Source organism: Hyaena hyaena, unplaced genomic scaffold, assembly GCF_003009895.1.
Source record: "Hyaena hyaena isolate Hyena2069 unplaced genomic scaffold, ASM300989v1 scaffold_1478, whole genome shotgun sequence".
NCBI classification, from domain to species: Eukaryota; Metazoa; Chordata; class Mammalia; order Carnivora; family Hyaenidae; genus Hyaena; species Hyaena hyaena.
In genome coordinates, this window is record NW_024082111.1 from 151,757 (window position 1) to 173,057 (window position 21,301).

General features: G+C 40.7%; 1 protein-coding gene and 2 non-coding genes across 6 annotated transcripts in view; all 3 read left to right on the plus strand.

The window, feature by feature from the left end:
- The window catches only part of CEP295 (centrosomal protein 295), a 56,516-nt gene that overhangs the window by 35,009 nt on the left and 206 nt on the right, over positions 1-21,301 (plus strand). For 3 of the 4 annotated variants that reach the window (XM_039223873.1, XM_039223874.1, XM_039223876.1), the window contains 15 exons: positions 222-319; positions 588-4,071; positions 5,332-5,497; positions 5,626-5,769; positions 10,184-10,336; positions 13,448-13,545; positions 14,065-14,167; positions 14,562-14,810; positions 15,918-16,057; positions 17,190-17,364; positions 18,173-18,810; positions 19,650-19,787; positions 20,567-20,663; positions 20,778-20,942; positions 21,028-21,299. In XM_039223873.1, the coding sequence (XP_039079804.1) occupies positions 222-319; positions 588-4,071; positions 5,332-5,497; positions 5,626-5,769; positions 10,184-10,336; positions 13,448-13,545; positions 14,065-14,167; positions 14,562-14,810; positions 15,918-16,057; positions 17,190-17,364; positions 18,173-18,810; positions 19,650-19,787; positions 20,567-20,663; positions 20,778-20,942; positions 21,028-21,299 (6,120 nt within the window). The remainder of the gene's footprint in view (positions 1-221; positions 320-587; positions 4,072-5,331; positions 5,498-5,625; positions 5,770-10,183; positions 10,337-13,447; positions 13,546-14,064; positions 14,168-14,561; positions 14,811-15,917; positions 16,058-17,189; positions 17,365-18,172; positions 18,811-19,649; positions 19,788-20,566; positions 20,664-20,777; positions 20,943-21,027; positions 21,300-21,301) is intronic. The other variant, XM_039223875.1, reaches the window with a different exon arrangement.
- Positions 13,664-13,743, plus strand: LOC120225697. The gene has a single exon (XR_005526862.1). It is a non-coding gene; the product is annotated as a small nucleolar RNA U2-19 (small nucleolar RNA).
- On the plus strand, positions 13,912-13,981 carry LOC120225696. Its single transcript, XR_005526861.1, has one exon. It is a non-coding gene; the product is annotated as a small nucleolar RNA U2-30 (small nucleolar RNA).

Consider the following 21,301-nt stretch of genomic DNA (forward strand, 5'->3'; position numbering starts at 1 on the left):
ATATGACCATGATTTATATGTAATGTGTACATTGAGCTCTTGGACTTGGCACTAAAGGAGAATGGTGGATTACTTCATTTCTTCATCATCGAAGTGCCAGTCTTTTTTATAAAGAATAAAGCCATGTGAAAGTTTACAATTATCAAACTTCAGTTTATATAAAATATTCTAGTACTTGTTTCTAGATTTGCCTTTTAACTAGTAGCTTTGTCTTTCATTAGGTCAGCACGGCTCCAACATCACACACTGTAAAGTCTGATGAAGATAATCACAGGCAGATGATTCGTAACTATCAACGTCAGCTTTTACAGCAAAACAGGTATTAGCTTGGGTACAGTTTCTTGTGACAGTGTGTGGCTACATCTGCAGGATTTATTATTTGGTTTATATGAAGATCTAATCGGGATTCTCTTAGAACTACAGCATACAGGTTTCTCAAAGATTAATATGAATGTTCCTTTTTCATCATGATAATGGCCAGTCCTGAATTGTTGTCAGTTAAATTTAATGTGTAGACACTTGGGAATATAGGGCATGTTTCCCATCAAGAAAGAATAATGTTCGTTTTTTGTGTTTGTTTTTGGTAGGTTTCACAGACAGTCTGTGGACATAGCCAGGAAGCAATTACTCGAATATCAGACTATGTTAAAAGGAAAGTACCCACCTGTGTTAGCCTCTTCGTTGGTATCTGATTCTGTTAAAACAGTACCACCACAGAAATCCGAAAGTCCCACTGTTATATCAGAGCATTGGGACCAAGGTCAGAGACTCAAGTTGAGTCCTAACCAATATCAACGCATACAGTCTGTACAGATCTCCAAATCGGAACAAGATTATTTTCAGGTTCCAAGACAAAGTCTCTTTCCACAAAGACAGGTGGAAACAGCAGACACATTAGTCACTTCAGATGTTTTAGCCAAGCAGTCTCTGGAATCAGAGGAACAGCCTAAACAGTTCTCACAGAGTGAAGTACAACAGAGAGACTATAAATTGGTTCATAAAGATTCTCATACACCTTCAAAGCCTTTGTCACATGATAGGCCGCTAATACTACACGATCCTAGAGAAAGAGCTGAAACATCTATGGCAGCAACGTCTCAAACTTTAGACTCCCAGCAAAGGTTCTCAGAGAACAATGAAAATATACCCTCTAAGCTAACTAGACATTCTTCATTCCAACCACTGGCAGCTGAGCGTGCTTTTAGTTCTCTGCCTATTACAGTTGAGTCTGAAAAAATCCAGGAACGCTTTTCAGTCCTAAGCAAAAGTACAGTTCCCATAAGTCGTTCTGTAATCAGCCAAATACAGGATAAGTCTTTGCCATCCTCACAGAGTATCACAGCCCAGCAAGGCAATTTGAAGGCTCTCCAAGAACAGTTAGACCTACAGAAGGAAATTCTTCAGTCAAGACAGGAAGCTCAGGAACAATTGCTTTTGCACAAACAGAAAGAATTGGAAGGACAAACTGGCCTCTCGATATCTCTTCCATTAGTATCTCTGGATTCATTTGCAACACTTCCTTCTGCCAGAGCCGAATCAGGGAGGATCCAGGAACCTTCTCCAATCAGGGAAGATACTGCAGTTTCCTCAGACCGTCTTGGGTTCCCACGACTTCAGGATAGGCTTTTGAGTTTTTCACAGCCTATCTTATCACAGCAAGATAATTTAAAACTTTTCCAAGAACAGTTCAGTATTCAGAGGGACAGCCAGCAGGCGAGGCGAGAAGCCCAGGAAGTATTACATGTACATAAACAGAGTGAATTGGATGGAAGAATATGGTCTGAACAGACTGAACCTCCTTCTCTCCCATCTCAGGTACCTCAGCATACATTTGCTTTTCTGCCTTCTGCTGGCACTCATTCTGGACAAATCCAGGAGCAGTACTCACCGGAGAGTGAGAAGGGACTTCTCCCAAGCCAGCCTGAAATCCAAAAATCTCAGGATGGGTCTTTGTGTTTCCTACAGCAGTTCCTACCTTTGCACGATAGCGTGAAATTGCCCCAAGAACAGCTGACAGCACAGAAGGACCCTGCTCAGGCGAGGCATGAAGCCCAGGCAGAGTGGCTTTTGCAGAAACCAAGGAACTTGGGAGACAGTACGTCTGGGCACAAAAGTTCTTCATTCCCACCAGTGGTTGCTCCGTGTTCAGTTGCTTCACAACCTTCTGCTAAAGCTGAGCCTAGAAGAATTTATCTGTCTGAGAAGGAGACTAGTATTCCTTCAAGTCATTTGGTAAGCCCAGCATTTCAGGACCAGCCTCACACTTTGCCACAGTATAAGCTGCCACAGCAAGAAAATTTGACAGCACTTCGGGAACAGTTACACGTGCATGGGGTGATACTTGGGGCTAAACAGGAAACTCAGGAATTTGTACGCAAACAAAGTGAATTAGAAAAAACAGTTTCTTCTGAACAGACTGGCCCCTCTGTATCCCTGTCCCAGGTAGTGGAGTTTGAAAGATTCCAGGACTTTATGTCAGTCCAGAGTGATAGTACAGCTCCTGTAAGCCAGTCTAAGATCCCGAGTGTTCAGGAAAGACTTCTGAGATTTCCACAACATACACTACCTCTACAAGATGGTTTGGAGGAACCCCAACAATGGCTAGGCCCAGGGAAGGAGGCCCTTCATTTTAGCCAGAAAACCCAAGGAACTATATCTTCTGAACAAACTGACTCTTCATTCATACCCCAGTTAGGACAGCCTTCATTCACTTCATTACCTTCTGCTGAGTCTGGTACAATCCAGGAAGCCCTTTCAACAGAGAGTGATAGTAAAATTCTTTCAAGCCATTTTCAGATCCCACAGCTGCAGGATAGGCTTTTGAGGCTATCACAACTTATCCAGCCTCAACAAGATAATTTGAAGGCTCTTGGAGAAAGGTTAGCTATGCAGAGAGAAGCCATCATTCAATCTAGACAGGAAGCTCAGGAAGAATTACTTTTGCATGAACAGGGTGAGTGGAAGGAACGAATGTCTCCCGAACAGATGGGTGCCTCTTCCTTCCTACCCCCAGTTGTACAGCACTCATTTGCCTCATTACCCCTTAGTGACTCTCGAAGAGTCCAAGAACCTTGTCCAACTAAGAGTGATAATACAGCTCCCTCAAGACATTCTGAGATGCCAAGATTGCCTGATACGTTTTTAGATTTATCACACTCTGCTTTAACCCAACAAGATCACCTGATTGCGCAAGAAAATTCCCTTCCATGCAGCAAGAAAACCCAGAAAGTATTGGTTTGGCCCAGACCATATAAGTTTGAGGAAAAGTTACCTGCTGAGCACTTTATCCAACCTCACCAGGGTGATTTGAAGGCACTTCAGCAGCAGTTAGATATGCAGAGGAGATCCATTCGATCTAGACAGGAAGTCCAAGAAGAATTACTTTTGCAAAGACTAAGTCAGTTGGAGAAAAGGGTATCATCTGAGCCGACTGGCGCTTCCTCCTTACCCCAGGTAGCACTGCCTGTTGCTGATTCTGAAAGAATCCAAAAGCCTTTTGCAACCAGATGTGACAGTACTGTTCTTGAAAGTCATCCTCAGGCCCCAACATCCCAGGAAAGACCTTTGACTTCACCACAGCCTGTTCTGCCTCAGCAAGACATTTTGACAGCACAGTTGGGCTTAGAAAGGGAAGTGGTGCTTCCTAATGAGAAAGTCTGGGAAGAACTGCTATTAAACAAACAAACAAAGTGGACTGAAAGTGAGTCTTCTGAGCCTGCACTTCCCTCTTTGTTTTTACCGCACAAAAGAGAGCCTTCATTTATTCCACTGTCTTTCGCTGAAGTTAAATCTAAAAACAGTTATGAATTGTATCCCTCTAAGAATGAAGATGCAGCTCCCTCAAGCAATCCTGTGATTCCCAGATTTCAAGATAGACTTTTGAGTTTTTTGCCACCCATCTTAACTCAGCAAGATAACCTGGAACTTCAGAAGCAGTTGGATCTACAAAAGCAAGTCCTGCATTATAGCCAAAAAGCCCAAGAAGAGTTGCTTGTACAGAGACAGACAGCACTGCAGCAGCAGATACAGAAACATCAAGAGATTTTGAAGGATTTCTTTAAATACAGTCAGGTATGAAATTAAACTTGAATACCTAGAAATTAAGTAATGGAGGTAATCCAACTCAGACAGGCTAAATATTTTTTTTCAATTTTTTTTTAATGCTTATTCATTTTTGAGAGACCGAGAGAGACAGAATGTGAGTGGGGGAGGGACAGAGAGAGAGAAACACAGAATCTGAAGCAGGCTCCAGGCTCTGAGCTATCAGCACAGAGCCCAATTTGGGGCTCGAACTCACAAGCTGTGAGATCATGACCTGAGCCGAAGTCAGAGGCTTAACTGAGTCAACCACGAGCCCTAGCTAAATATTTTTTTAATCTCAGGCCTAAATAAGTACTTCTTTCTTGAGAAAAAATGGTTTGACATTAACTGCTTTAATTTTCTACCTTAAACAATGTGGAAATTAAAACTTAAGAATTAATCTACCTTGAATGGTATTTAGGACGTTAACAGTTATTGGAAGCCCAACTGATTTTGGCCACTAGTTTGACATAGCCAAATGCAATCACCATTAAAAACGTTAGATTGTCATTTGAAGTGTTCTTATAAGGGGTTTTGAGCTCACCATAAGATTAAATTGCAAAATAGCAGAATTTCTTTTATGCACATGGCAAGTCTTGTGCTTTCTGTATAGCACTTTGTGGACATTTGTATGTGAATCAAAATTAGTACCATCTTTTCCCTTAAGTGGTTATATTACCACCCATTATAAAACTGGCATGATTTTAGGGCTGATGGACCGTTAGACCTGCTGCTTGTTACTGAATTACAGGACAGACTGCCACAATCACGCAGACATCCATGGTTTCTCTGTAGGGGAAACAGGACTGTAGTCTCCAATAGGTGTCTATTTTATTTTAAAAGGCCACTTCCTAAATCTATGATTTAGCCTGATTACCATTCCTTACATCTTTTGATGTTCAAGAGAAGTTTGAGTTGAGTTCACAAGCACTTGCGTTCTAGGGATTTACTGTTCTTTTTAAGGAAAAGTAATGGGGAAAGAACAGCAGCGAAGGGAGTACTCAAGTAGGATGTCTTATGAAAGATACAGTGGAAGCTAAATTTTTAAGTCCAATGTTATACTTTTCAATGGAAATATCACCATTTCTGTATTAGAAGCATTTCTCATTTTTTAATCTATAAAACTATAATAGTGTGAGTGATGGAATGATTTGGTTGGGGTTCTATTTAAGAAGGGCAGTACACAGAATGAATTCTTCACATGATCTCTCATCTTGTGTCATCCCCACCCTCAATTGTCCATTTTTTCAGATAAGTAAGCCCACGGTTGAAAATGATGTAGAAAGTCAGAAGCTGGGAGAGTGGCTTCCTCATCCCCAAGACACAGAAGGAGATGATCAGGAGAGCATTAGGCCTGTTACTAGGAGCACTTCGGATGACAATCCCCTGCTTTCAGAAAGTAGTGCCCAGCAAAGTGGTAAGATAATTGTATTCTATTGTAACTGCTGGTAACTCTCACCTCTGCAACTTGCTGGCTGAAGAAAAGTTTGTAGCATGTTACAGATTTGTACTATGTGTAATAACTTTGTCTCTATAACTTCATAGGCAAGCATCTGGACAAAGACCTGGGCAGGAGATCCTCAAAGCCGCCTGTTGCAAAAGTTAAATGTGGATTGGATTTGAACCAACACGAACTTAGTACCATACAAGAAGTTGAATCACCAGCAAGTGGCAGAACGTCTATATTAGGTAAACGTATGGTTTGACAAAATAAGATTTTGTTTTTAATTTTTTTTAATGTTTATTTAATCTTGAGAGAGAGAACTAGCATTAGTGGGGCAGGGGCAGAGAAAGGGAGACAGAATCTGAAGCAGGCCCCATGCTGTGAGCAGAGAGCCTGATGAGGGACTTGAACCCATGAACCATGGGATTATGACCTGACTCTAATAGTTTGCCGGTTTTCTACATTTATTTCAGGATGCTAAATTTCTGTCTCGAAGAAACAGGCTGTGAATACTCATGAAAGAAAAAAATGGTTTACATTAACAGTATTTAAAATTTGGACCTAAAGAAATGTGGCATTAGGGAACTAGTTTCTTCTTGTATATAGTGAAAACCTATTTACTATAGGTAAAAATTCTTCAGTTCTTCAATTCCTCTGCCTCTGACACTCTTGCTTCCCTCTGCTGCTTTTCGTATCTACCTTCTAACCCTGTTTCTTTCTTTTTTTTTTTTTTTAATTTATTTATTTCTAGGAGAGAGAGAGAGTGTGAGCAGAGGAGGGTCAGAGAGAGAGGGAGATACAGACTCTGAAATTGGCTCCAGGCTCTGAGCTGGCAGTCAGCACAGAGCCCGACGCGGGGCTCGAACCCAGGAACCACGAGATCATGACCTAAGCGAAAGTCGGACGCTTAACCGACTAAGCCACCCAGGCGCCCCATTAACCCTGTTTCTTTAGGAGTAACTCTGTTTTTGTTTTTGTTTTTTTCCTCTGCTGCTTTTCTACTTCACTACTTTCACTGCTCCTTTCTTCTATCTTTTAAGGATAATTATTATGGTTAAAATTCTGGCTTTGTGGACAGTCATAAGCAGGTATAGTTCTCTGTGCGTCTGCCTAGATGCAATTATCTGGAAAATTCCTCCCAGTGATCTTTAGTAAATAGCCCTATTTGCGTTTCATAATGATTTTTAGATTTCAGACTCAAGCAAATAATTGATCAAATTTTTCAGAGCAAACCCTTGTGTAGCTCTCTCCCACTGACACCCAATAACAGTCAGCATTTCTCAGTTCTTGTTCCGCTCTGGCATCGGCCTGAGCCCGCCCCAGTGCCACTTGCTTATTGCAGACCATTGAGTGGCTGCTCCAGCTTCCAGTGTCTTCTGTTTCCAGTCTGGCCTTACTCTAATTTTCCCGTGGTATATTCCGCATAGTCTGCCTCTGCATCTCCATGTTTGAAACTCTTCACTGGCTTTCCCTTCTGGTTGAGGGGTGAGTCTTAAGTAAGTCGGAGTGCCCAGCTTCGCCTGTTGGGCCCTTCGTGATCTTGCTCCTCCCTCCAGGGTGGGTTAATTGTCCTGAACCATCAAGTATCCCTCTCCTGCCTTTGGGAGCTTTTATCCTAGTCTTTATCACACTTCTTTGGGTAATACTTTTAGTCAAAATATTACAGGCAAACGGTTTAAAAAGCCAAATAGCGCTGAAAGGTTGTAACATGAAACAGCATTTTTTCCTGCCCCTACCCACCCTTCTCCCCTTAACTTTGCCAGAGGCAGCCACTTTTCAAGGCTTTTATGTGTTTTTTCTTAGATTCACCACTATCCTTGGCAATAAATTTTGGGAATAATCCAGCTAAATTACTAGCATGCTAATGTATCATGACAATATGTAAATTTTTTTTCACTGCTCAGTTAGTATGCTGTATTTCCTTTTTTGTAAAATTTCTTTTTCTTTTAATGTTTGCATGAGTGGGGGAGGGGCAGAGAGAGAGGGAGACACAGAATCCGAAGCAGGCTCCAGGCTCTGAGCTGTCAGCACAGAGCCTGATGTGGGGCTCATACTCACGAGTGGCGAGATCATGACCTGAGCTGAAGTCAGACGCTCAACTGACTGAGCCTCCCAGGCGACCCATAAAACTTCTTTTTCTATAGTAAATTGTCTTTTTTAATTTGCTTAAGTTTCTGTTGAATGTCTGTTTTCTCACACAAATACTTATATTAAATACCTCTAACATAAGGGGAGATCGCACTGTTTTCTCTGTGAAACACCCAGCTGGAAGTTGGAGGACGGCTGTCGTGCATTGTTAATAAGGGTGCTGGTGCTTTGAGAAGGGACAAAAACTGGCTCTTGGAGAAGTACCAAAGTACAGTTGTACGGAAAAAGATAAATAGTACATGTGTAGTTACTAAAATTTCATGGAAGCAGGGGCAATAAGAACAAGAAATAAGGAGCACAAAGTCTCCTTAGGCAGGTGATGATGAAAGTAACGTGGAAGGGCGCCTGGGGGGCTCGGTCAGCTAAGCATCTAACTTCAACTCAGGTCACGATCTTACAGTTCGTGAGTTCGAGCCCCATGTCGGGCTCAGTGCTGACAGCTCATAGCCTGGAACCTGCTTCGGATTCTGTGTCTCCCTTCTCTCTCTGCCCCTCCCTGCTCATGCTCGGCCTCTCTCTCTCTCTCAAAAATAAATAAACATTAAAAAAAATTTTTTTAAAGTAACGTTGAGAAACCCTGATCTCTATTGACCCTCCAGTTCTCTTCTCTATAGTTCATGTCTCTTGGTGTTACTTTCTGGAAGAGCTGCCTCACTGTTTTTTTAACTTAACAGATTTTAGACAGTCAAGTTGTACTTTCTAAAAGCTTATTTTTCCGGTTTTTTCCTTTTTCATAGCATTCCGCTGTCATGTCACTGATGCACTTAACTACCTCAAATAGTGTTTTGTTTGTTTGGGTTCCTATATTTTCTCTGTTTGTCCAAATTTTTTGTTCCTTTTTTGTTGTTTCTAATTTTTTTAGAGGCTTTTCTCTAATATCTTGCATATTTGACTGGGATGCTAATGGCTAATTAGAAATTCTGCAGGTGGCGGCTTTGTTTCCTGCTGGACTTATTAGAGAAGGTGATTTCTCACCAGGCACCCTCAGTGTAGTATCTGTAGTTCTTTCCTTGAGGCAGTTTAGAGTTTAGTTTCTTGAAGATCTGCCAAGCTTGGTACAAGTCTGGCTGTTGCTGTTATGGAGCCAGACCCGGGGGTGGTGGGGGAGGTCCTGCACTGAGGATGCAGACTTTCCTACCCCCGATTTTCTTTTGGCATTCTCATGTCCTCCTCCCTTGTTTCCTTTCAGTGCCAAACCCCCAGAGTTCAGAGTGTACTGGATTCAGTTTCTCCAGAGAATAAATCTTTAGTCTCCTCTGGGGATGAATATTGACAGACAGGGATCTTAGGAGAAGGGATGGATCTGTTCCACGTACATATTTTTAAACATCATCCCTGTCTTTAGTTCCCTGGGGCACACTTTCCTTATGTAATATTTGGTGCTTTTAATTGCCAGGGTTTTCTAAGGTTGTACACAGTAGATTAGCTTCTACTTTTGGGTATCTCTCATGCCTCTATGTCCTTACTTGTTCATTATTATTTTTGTATCAAAGTATACTATTCAGGGAAGTGCACAAATCATGAGGGCTTATTTCAGTGATTATCGGTATAATAGCCATCCCCATGTAGCCACCACTCACGTCAAGAACTAGAACGTTAGAGAATTCCATGAACCATCGTCTCATGTCCTCCCAGCTAGGGTCCTTCAATTCTCTCCAAGGCAAGCCTCTGTCTTGATGTCTTATAGTAGCCATGGTTACTTTAACTTTATGGTATGAATGCATATTATACCTTAGAATACTATCAGTGGTTAGTGTACTTCCCAGGAACTTTATCCTGTGATTTGTCAATACTGAAGTATTATCTGGTATCGGAATTAGGAGTATCCTTAAAAAGTTAGGGAAATGGAAGTGAAGTAATTTTTTTTTTTTTTTAATTTTATTCTTGAGAGAGAGAGAGAGAGAGACAGAGTGTGAGTGAGGAGGGGCAGAAAGAGAGGGAAATAGAATCGGAAGTAGGCTCCAGGCTCTCAGCTGTCAGCGCAGAGCCCGACGCAAAGCTTGAACTCACCGACTGTGAGATCATGACCTGAGCCAAAGTCGGATGCCTAACCCTAACCGACTGAGCCACCCAGGTGCCCCAGAAGTGAAGTAATTTAAAGGCCTGTGTGAAAAATTTAAGCATTTATCATTTCCTTGCCACATAGATCAAGTCTGTAAAATTTCAGATTTTCACCTGTAATCTATATTGCCATTTTTGTTTGTTTTTGTGTGTGTGTGTGTGTGTCTATTTTTAATTTTTTTTAAAGTTTATTTATTTTGAAAGAGAGATGGTGCAGGAGGGAAAAGAGAGAGGGAGACAGAGAATCCCAAGCAGGCTGCATGCTGACAGCACAGAGCCTAACACAGGGCTTGAGCTCATGAACCACGAGATCATGACCCGAGCCAAAACCAAGAGTCAGGTGCTTAACCAAGTGAGCCATCCACGTGCCCCTAAATTGCCATTTTTGTTTTAACTAACTTTGGTAATGTAAGTGGAAATCTAATGAGCCCATCTTTTTTTTCCTTGCAGGTAAACAAGATTCTTATCAAGAAAGGGACCCCCTGAGGGTCTCAATAAGCCGAGAACAAAGTTTCTTTGGCAGTCCACTGGACCGTGATGCATTCGGTTGCCTTTACCCAGTTGCCCAGGAGAATGTCTGTGGTATTAACTCCAATGAAGCAGGTGAGGGATCAGTGGAATTCCTATGCACAAAGATATGTGGACTAAAGACGTTTATTGTAGTGTCATTTATAATGAGAAGTAAATAATTCTAATGACTGTTAGTAATAGAATCATTATGGTGCATCCATAATGTGTAGTTCTGTGTACTTGTTAAATAAAGGGGGTAAAACCTATCTTCATGCATGAAAATTGTCTGGAATTACCATCACCAAAGGTTTACACATTTCATTGGAGGCTGGCTTCACTTTTTATTTTATGTCTTTTCAGCAGGTATGTTTTCTAACCAGATTTCTGTTTATTTTAGCTGTCCCTGTAGTTAATTGAATGAGATGAGAGAGAGCCATTTTCTTTTTGAGGGTTTATAGAGACTTTTACATCTCTTTTTTATTGGAGATTGAAATACCTGAAAAGGATATAATTTCCAGCGAATTCGAGTCTTTGACATTTTAAAATGAAATTGTTACCATTCTTCTAGGTTTAGCTAATGGATACTTATAGTTCCTTTTATTCTACCTGTCGGTGTCCTCCAGCCAAAGAGAACCAAGAACACAGCTGTAGTTGAACAAAATGGAGTTTTCTGGCTTGTTGCAATGAGTAGAATGCCCAGCACAGAAGGCTGGGAGGTGTTTCAGGACGGGTATTAGAAAGGACTTGCTCTAAGATTTGGGCCTGTAATTGGTCATTTGGGGGAGGCCTTGCTTATGAGTATTGGATGTTATCAGGAAGCAGGGGCAATTCCATCATTGGGTACAGTAAAAACTTACCCAGGAGGTAGGAATAATGGAGCGAGGCTCATGAAAACTACACCTGGTAAAGAAGCAGCAGTTACTCATATAAAAAAAAGGCAAGAAAGAAAACACCAAAGTGTAGTAGTATTTGCTTATCAATGGTAGGAAAAGGAAGAATTGTATTTCTTTATAACTTTCGGTGCTTTCTGAAATCATAAAGAGCACCTATTGCCTTTGGGAGAGAGAGAGAGAGTGCGCAGGAGGGGCAGAGAGAAAGGGGGAGACAGAGAATCCCGAGCAGGATCCGCAGTGTCAACGTAGAGCCCTACACAGGTGTTCTAACCCACAAACTGTGACATTGTGACCTGAGCTGAAATCAGGAGTCAAAGTTATGACTCTTAAGCCAAAACGCTTAACCAACTGAGCCACCCAGACAGCTCTCTAAATTATCATTCTTTAAATTTTTTTTAATGTTTTGTATTTATTTCTGAGAGAGCAGGTGAGGGTCAGAGAGAGAGGGAGACACAGAATCTGAAGCAGGCTGCAGGCTCCGAGCTAGCTGTCAGCACAGAGCCTAAGGCAGGGCTTGAAACCACGAACTGTGAGATTATGACCTGAGCCAAAATCGGATGCTTAACCAACTGAGCCACCCAGGCACCCCTAAATTATCATTCTTAATTATATCTGACGGTTAAATATATATAAAAATTACAGTTTTGGCCTCAATAATTCAGGCCATGGTAAAGAGATGCTTGGCCATTTTTGTGATTTGGATAATACTCATGGTTTTGTTTATGTTTAGACATGCCTACCAGGGGCCTCATTTTTGTCTTGATCCATCACAGTCACAGAGTGGCCTTTTCTAGTGGTTAGTAATCTGTGAAATTGTTCATGTTTAACAGGAGAGCACCAAGGCCTCACTGATAGTGCTGAGCCAGCTCCTGGCTCACAGGGACTGCTTTTCTCTTATAATCCTCCCCAGCTTCTTGTTGTTTCTGTCTTAGAAAAGAAGGTCCCAGCTTTCTACTTCTTCTCTGTTCCCTCCCTTCCTCTTTATCCAGGTCTTCCTCATCTCACCTTAATTTCTTAATAGCTTTTTAAGGATGTCACTAACTTCAAGCCCTGTACCCTTTGCTTCTGAAGGAAAGCAGGAATTTCTTGGGTAGCCTGGGAAGGTTACTCTGCTTGAGGCATCACTTTTATGTTGCTACTTCCCTTTTTTAGTAATCTCATCATGGGCCTTGGTCTTTCAGTGACAAACAGTGACACTTGTTTCTCTGCCAGCTACCTTCAGGGATCTGTCCATTGAATTCAGCATCTTTAATTACTCTGACCTTGTTCCCTTCTCATTTTTATTTTTCACCTCTGACCAGTACCCAAATCCTCCCTCTGGAGAATCTTCTTGGTATCAGTGTAACGAGTTGATTATGAACTTAAAAACTGCAGATTAATTTCCTATCTCCCAACTAGCTTTTGAAATGAGCTGCCTAAGAAAAAATAACAAATTACTGTGCAATTCACCATATCTTAGTTTCTTTACTGAAAATTGTAGTGTGTATTGAAGAAACCAAGTTAAAACAGTTAGGTCACAATAATATTTTTTTTAATGAACTAGAAGAGAAGTTAAGTTTAAAAACAAATTGTACTTACTATAATTTTTGGTATTAGCTTTATTTCTGGTTCATTATCCATAACAGAGATATTATGAATATAGAGGTAACTGCATGTTTGTCCTGGGTTATCTTATATTATTTATATATACAGTTTTAATTTTATTCTGTTTCAGAGCCACAGATGACTGACTATACACTTTGGCCAGTTTTCTCATGAATTTTGGCTCTCAGTGTAAGAGAAAAATTAACTCAGCATATCTGAATTATTAAGTGAGGCAAAATATTTTTTATATGTATTTTAATACACCAAATAAAATTAAGAATAATTCATAATAAAAGCAGTATGTGCTCATTGTGATTTTAGAACACACCAAAAGTTAAAATAAAATTCCTCCTTTTCCTGCCACTTGTTGCACTTCGATGTCTTTAGATTTTTTTACATGCATTTTTCTCAACTTTGAGATCATCTTGTTATGACAGACTATTCTTGCTTCACTTAAAGTAATAACAAAAGTATTTTCCATCATACTGGCAATTTTCTATTTTTCACAGAGTAATAACACATACAGTTTGTTACTATAAAAGATGACTAGGAAATGTTTTTGGTGAATAATAAAATGAATGCTTTTCTGTTTCTTTTTGGTCGAAGATAAGGCAATCTTACAGAGCAAAATATGAAATAAAATTGTCAAAACACAGAAATAATGTCCTTGAGTGCTAAGAATGTGATTTGTAATCATCTAAATTCTCTTCCCTCTCATCCATTTCAGCTAAGATCAAGGAGGCTGTGGCTGAGAATCATGCAGTATTAAGTTATGCTGTGGAGGAAGAAAATACATATCTGAGTCCACCTGTGAAGCCAGAAAATGTTAGTAGTGTCTTAATGTATACCCCATTGTTAGACCTGTTAGGTTTCATATTGTCTTAGTTTATAGAAGTTGTCAAATGTTAGTCTGTGTTCTCTGAGATCTGCTCTTCCTGAAGTGGATCAATGATGAAAATAGCCAAATCTGAGCATCAGAAGACCTTCCAGTCTACCTGATGCATGATCTCTGTAGTTCTGAGAAGCAAAAATAATTTAACACAGTAAGGGCTTATGTCTGGGGTGTGTGGTGGGGGGTGGTGTGCATGTGAAGGTGATAGTATATAACTGAGGACTTGATGTGTGAGATAGGTAGGGATGGGGTGGAGGAGATGTGTGTGTGTGGATGTGTATGAAAGTATAATGAGTTCTGAGCAATGATGAAGAGATTTTACTACTGACCTTTACAACTATGAAGGTTTCTACACTTGATCTGAGCTCAGAATTGATAATTGCTAATGTTGCTGATTTGGTTTTTTTCTATTACTTCCTACATTGTAGTCTGATGTTCCTCTTAATTTTTAGGCTGAAACAGAAGAGATTTATCATGAGCCATTGTCGTCCATAACTATTTCTACTGGGAGCTTTTTAAGTTCTGAAAACACAGATTTGAGCCTTACAGATGCAGGTAATAATATCAGAAAGTTTGTAAATAAATTGAAGGACCAGCATCAGTGGAGTTCGGTACAGTGGTGAGAGCAGACATTGAGGGATCGTCCCAGTGTGCTGAGAGGGAATGTTTCTGTAAATCTCAGGAGTAAACTATTCATGCCTGACAGAATATCAGACAGTCCAGTACTCTAAGCATGACTGGAAGTCAAATGCCTGCAGACCCACAGGGATGCTCTGTGGATCTCCAACATTTTGAGAATTATCTGCTCTGGTCACATTTTCCCATTCAGTGGGAATCCAAACAGATTTCTTCATCACCCTGCTCCCTTATCAGTGTATATTGTGCCTACCAAAATGTGTCTCTCAGGAAGTGCCCAGCCATAAATATTTTCACAAAACTCCATTTCCAGGGTCATTTTCAGAGCGTGCGGACCACAGGGAACAAGAACCTACCACTGGTAAAGAAAAGGAAACAAATGTCTTAAGTTCTGGAGTTCCTGCATCACAAGTCCCTTATCAGAAGCAGGACTCTGGGGAAGTTCATAAACCTGTGTTGCCTGCAGTGGAAAAGTTCACATCTGGTCAGACACAGCTTCAGCAGATGATAGACAAACACATAAATGAAGCAAATTTGATGACTGAGAAAACAGACTTGCGGGGTAAAATGATTTTGAATAATACTTCTATATAACCTTTCATCCTTTCAGTTTGAAGGAGTGATTGTTTGAGCTTCATGTTTTTGTTTTTTAATGTTTGTTCATTTTTTGAGAGGAGACCGAGCGGGGAAGGGGCAGAGAGAGAGGAGGAGACACAGAATCCGAAGCAGGCTCCAGGCTCTGTGCTGTCAGCATAGAGCCCGACGCAGGGCTCAAACTCATGAACCATGAGATCATGGCCTGAGCCAAAGTGAGACGTTTAGCCAACTGAGCCACCCAGGTGCCCAGAGCTTCATGTTTTTATGGACTGCTGCAGCAATTATGACATGGACGTGGAAAATGGCATTTAGTGTTCTTCAGACTGAAGAACATGTAGAAGAGATCAAAAAATTTTCTTACTATTGCAAAGTTAGCTCTAACAGCTGAGGCACTATTGCCAGTATTGAGAAAGGAGTTCACAGATGAGACTGTTGAATCCTAGTGTGATCACTTATTAGCTGTGAGACCATGGGCAAGCTGCTTATTACTCTTTCATCTTCTGTAAAAGAGGGATGTTGGGGATTAAACAAAATAATACACATGTAGTACAATGCCTGGCCCATAGTAGCGCCCAGTACAGTGAACAAGACTTTTTTTTCTTTTTTAATGTTTATTTTTGAGAGAGGGGGTGCCAGGGGAGGGGCAGAGAGAGGGGGACAGAGGATCCAAAGTGAGCTCTTTGCTGACAGCAGATAGCCCAATGCAGGGCTCGAACTCACGAACTGAGATCGTGACCTGAGCCAAAGTTGGATGCTTAACTGACCAAGCCACCAGGCATGGTTTCTTTTTTAAAATCATTGATCCTAAAATGAACTAAGTGAGAATAACAAAGCTTATAGCAAAACAGTGATCATAACGGCTTCTTACTCCTAATTAAGTTCTTACTTTGGAGCTAGTAAAAGTGGAACCTTTGTCAAAGGTTTTGGTCATTGAGAATATCTGGTATGTTGGACATAATGATAGGACTTAATTTGAAAGTATCTGCTGGAATGAAAACAAATGGAAATAATTTTGTTGAATTGGGAGCTACATAAAACTAAATTATATCTTTGTTTCTGAAAATTCTAACAGTTGACCTTGACTTTCTGGAATTAGAACACACTTTTCCAAATTTGCATCATCAGCTATTTAAGCCCTTAGAACCACATCCAGATTTTGATATGTTATCATCATACTCTGGGATTTCTCAAGACAGCGGAGACTTTTACCAGGTAATGTAGATGCTTCATTGCTGTGAATTTCCAAAAATAGTTTTATCTTTTTTACTGTTAGAACAGAATAATGGTTCTTAGCCTTGGATGCTGACTGGAATCCTGTGGAGTCTTTGAAAATCCCAGTACTCAGGCCCTTCCTAGAACAGTTAAATCAGAATCTCCAGGAGTGCTTTAGATTATCAGGAATTTTTTTAGGCTCCCCAAAGTGATTCTAATGTGGAACCAATATTGAAAATCAGCTGCACTAGAATTTTGTCCTGTGAGCCTAATCTCCTGCTAAGGCTTACAATCTGTAAAATAGTCAAAAACGTTTTTATTATTTATTATTAATATTTTTAAGTTATACTTTGAGAGAAAGAGCAGGGAAGGGCAGAGAGAGAGAGAGAGAGAGAGAGAATCCCAAACAGGCTCCTCACTGTCAGCGCAAAGCTCGACGCGGGGCTCGATCTCATGGTTCATGAGATCCTGACCTGAGCCAAAATCAAGAGTCAGATGCTTAACCGACTGAGCCACCCAGGCATCACTGTAATTTATTTTTTTACTGATTTTGCAAAATGTAAAGCCTTTTCCTACATAGTATAGCAGCTGAGATTCAATTCAGAACTTTTGCTCCCATACCGACCTCCCAGACTGTCCTTACATAATAGTTCCTGCTTTTAGAAAACAGTCTCATCATACTCTAAACACTGTCTGGTTAATTTGCAATTTGTTTTCTAAATAATCTTTTTAAATTTTTGTTAATGTTTTTATTTATTTGTGTGAGAGAGAGAGGCAGCGTGAGCAGGGGAGGGGCAGAGAGAGGGAGACACAGAATCTGAAGCAGGCTCCACGCTCTGAGCTGTCAGCACAGAGCCCAACGCAGGGCTGGAGCCCATGAACCGTGAGATCATGACCTGAGCCGAAGTCAGACGCTTAACTGAGCCACCCAGGCGCCCCCTAAATAATCTTTTTTTAGAAAGCCTCTTTCATGTTCATTGAAATGGAAGAATTGGTTTTAAATAGGTAAACTGCGAGTGCAAAAGAGAAGTGGTAGGTAATTAAGGCAGAGTAGTATCGTAGGAACAGGAGCACGGATTCAGCTGGTGATACCTACTCAGGATTATGGCCTTTCTCTGTTGCTTTCCGTCAGAACTCGGAGTCTTCATGTGAAAGCCACCGTACTGCCGCTTCATCCAAAAGTACAGTCGCCTTTACAGCACTGAGAGACCGCGTGAAGCCTTCCAACGCAAGCCCAAACCAGCAACGTGACGCGCACACGGCTCATGCTGCAGCCCAGGCTTCTGCTACAGAAGGTATGACTGAGGGTGCGTATGATCAAGTTAGAAAAAGTCAGAGAAACCCAATTACTTTTTCATGGTTTACATCCATTTTCTTTGGCAATTGGGCCTGGCACTTCTTGGTGTCTCCGTGCCTGTGCTCACTTGTGTCCCGAATGGTACAACTTCTGTTTCTCTGTGTATCCGTTGAAGTAACAGGAGTAACAATGCTCAGTTTGCATTTTTATAGTACTGAATCTGATAAAAACAAAAGCTCCACCTCTTGTTCGACTTCTTACCTCAGCCCTTATAGTTAACATTTTAAGTGTCCTGCAACTTTTTATACAGGCTGGGGAAGTCTCTCTTAATTTCAGATCAGGTCATGACCTCACAGTCATGAGATAAGAGCCCTCCGTGGAGCCTGCCTAAAATTGTCCCCCCACCTCTCTGTCTCTTCTTCCCTCTTTCCCTTTGCCCCCTCCCCTGCTCACGCTCTTGCTCTTTCAAAAAAAATTCTTGTACAGATTTTATATATACACACCTTTTTACATATGAGATACACATGCACATTTTAGTGTATTATTAAAATCAGTATTTTTTCTTTTGAGGGAAAAGTCCTAAGCATATCTAATAGCTTATTTTCTTTATTAGACTAGGAGAAAATACATGGTTTAAGCAGTGGAGTTATTTGAAAATCACTGTGACAATCCTTTAGTTTTCTATTCATGTATACATACATCAGCTTTAACTCCCAAGTTGTAGGAAGTAAGCGGAGTTCATTTACTCAAACTGTTAAAGAGATTTTATCTGTATCCAGGATTTACAACACGTAATTATGTTAACTTATTTCTTCCAGGCTCTGAACAGTGTTTTCAACAGCTTCTGCCAGAATTTTCTTCACAGGACGGGGGCCAGCATGTTGATCTACCGAGTATCTTTAGCATTGAGGCAAGAGATTCTTTCCAAAGCATGGAAAATCAGAACTACTCTGAACAGACTGAATTACAAAACAGGAAAAAAAGTGTTCATTTCCAGCTCTCTGTAGGAAATTTACAAAATGCAGTGTTCGGTTCATCTGATGAGGCTGATGTATTTCATCACTTGTATCTACAGCATAGCACTCCCTGTGGTTCTAGCTCTAGTGAGTGCTCAGTAAAAGCCCAACTAGAAGGCAGAAAAGACAGACCTGGTTCTGAAGAATTAGCTGAAAGAGGGGTTGATACAGCGTTACAAAGTCAAGGACTCCATGGAGACAAACAGGAAAGTTGGGGGGTTTTAAGTGTAAATTCACATGTAGAAGAAACTGATTCTCAATTGTGTCTGAGAACAGTGGAGATGGGAGCTTCAGTTCAAGCACCGTATTCTGTTCAGAATGAAAAATACTTTGAGAATTCAACTAAAGTAGAAACTCCAGAAATCCTAAGAAATCTGTCTCAACTAGCACCGTCAGAGCTCTTAAATTCTGGATCATTACAGAGCTCTATTCCAGTTTGGGTAAGTGAAATCTGTGTTGTATGGAAACAAATCCATTTCCTGGGAAGACTTCAGACAAAATTCAGAAGCAACAAAGCTTCTTAACATTCATGGGATAGTCAATCATGTAATCATTGGAAATCTCCAGTGAAATGAGCAAACTCCCAATTTTAAGCTGACCTTTTATGTTTTATTTTTTTGAAGTTTGCGAGGGAGAGCGCACACAGGGCAAGGGCAGAGGCAGGCAGAGAGCATCCCAAGCAGGTTCTGCACTCATATGTTAAACTGACCTTTACATATTACAACTGGTCCGCTCCCAGTTGATATCCCCCTCTCATTTCCCTGAGGAATAGCTTGGCCTGTGCTTCAGCCCTTTCAGCGCTGAATCTCTTTGCGCTGCATTGGATTAATCTGCTTGGTTTCAACTCCAGATAAACAGATACAGATAAACCCACAATACAAATTGAGAGCAAGAGTGCTGCTTTTGGGGTGTTCTTTTACAGATTCTTACTTAGTAGCTGAAGAAACTTCTCTCTAAATAATCTGACAGCAGCCCACTAGCTACTGCTCCTTTACATAGGTTACACCCTCCGGTTCTGCCAGCTGCCAGTCAACCCGCAGTACCTGCACAGCCCTATAGTCAATACTTGGGCTTCTAATTCTTGCTGTAGCTATTTTCAGACATTTCGCCCGTCCTCCAAATCTTTAGGATTCCTAAAAGCGAGCTGGGGATGAGGGAGACACCACTTTGGCCTTCATTGGCCATTGCTGTCCTTTCTCAGTAATGTGCAGTTTTTGCATTTTTAGTATTTGAAAACTGTTACTTCAGATATGGTTTACTTTTCAATTTTACTACACAGGAGACGGAGTCTGGACATGGTATAATGGAAGAACCAGAGCTTACTTTAGTAAGCACCAGTGATATCAGTATTGCTGAAACGGAGTTTGCAAGTTTAACCCTAGAAGAAAGAGAAAATGAGGCAAAAAGCACTTTTCAGGTAAATGTCATAGCTCCCTTTAATATGAATACACCTGATTTATACAGCAGCACACAGCTGAGAATAAGGAATTATTTACATAAGGAAATCAGACCTAAAGGACTTAATCCAAATCTGTTTTGTGCTTAACAGTCCTGAAGAAAAAAATGAGAATGTATTCTAAATTATAAACTTGAGCACAATAGATTTTTAGTCCTGTGAGCTGCAGGGTTCCTTCTACTTTCCTCCACTGCAAGCAAACCATTCCTATGGGACTCACTTCAGTTCTTACAAGACAGTCATTAGAGGAAATTCTGCTGTAAATTCAGTTCTTATTTAGGTTATAATAGATGGATTCATTGATCACAACAAAACTGCAGCTGAAAATAGGAAAATCCCAGCTGCCACCCATCAACTGTTTGATTCAATACATCTTTAAAAAATGGCTCTGCACCAAGTATTTGTTTCCTGGATTACGGAGAAGGGTAATGGGGAAGCAGTAGGTAAGCAATGCAGATGCAGAACTTGAATCAGTTAAGGAAAAGCTTTTGGGTAGGCTGGGCAAAAGCCATTCATTAAAAAAAGCCACTAGAGACTTTCTCTTCCCAGAAAACTCAGCCCTACAGTTTAGATGGGAGAAACCCACAAAGCAGTTAAAGTAGTGGAACAGGAGCTAAGTTCATTGGACATATTCCTATACTCTGTTGCACATCTGCATCTACCGAAGGAAACTAGGGGTTTAGAAAGTGGTAAGAATGAAGTGAAAAATGGAGATTTATCTATGATTTACTTACAATTAGGTGAATGAATGTCTGCCTCTTATGTCAGAAAAAGAAACCTCAAATTTCCCAGCTGTGTCAGAACACTGTGTGAAGGAGGCAGTGACAGTTTCAACAGGTATGCCTTGAAGAATCTAAAATGGTTCCCTACTCAACCTCTCAGCCTTCACATCCCCCTACAATCTTGTATACTGCCAGCACAAAAATGAAATAAGGTTCAATTTTTAAACAGAAACCCCGCCGAAGTTAACAGCTGTACCTGGGAGCTTACAAGAAGCATTTATGAAGAAGAAAAAGTCATTTATGGAGAGAACTTCCCAGAGACAGAAAGAAATAAAGAATAAAAGTTACCGTTCTGAGAAGTCTCAAACCAAAATAGTTAAGGAGAAGCCTATAGGTAGGTTCCCCATATCTGCATCAATTATCACAAAGAATATATATAGCATGAGAGAATTTGCCAGATCACTTGTTCTCTTGGTCAGGCTCATCTAGGAGTCGCCTGAAGGGTGTGAATAAGGTTAGAGCGTCACTTCCTGAAGACAGAAAGACTGCACAAGCCCTCATGCATCAAAGGGCTCTAAGGTATGTGTGTGGGTGGGTGTCTATGCATATTCCTGAAGTGCTTGTCCTTAATTCTATACACTTTTCTTACAGATTGTACAATCAGTTAGCTGAAGTGAAACAGCAAAGGGAAGAGAAAGCAAAGCAAGAAGCATATGCCCAAAACCGGGCAAGAGCAAAAGAATTTCATAAGGT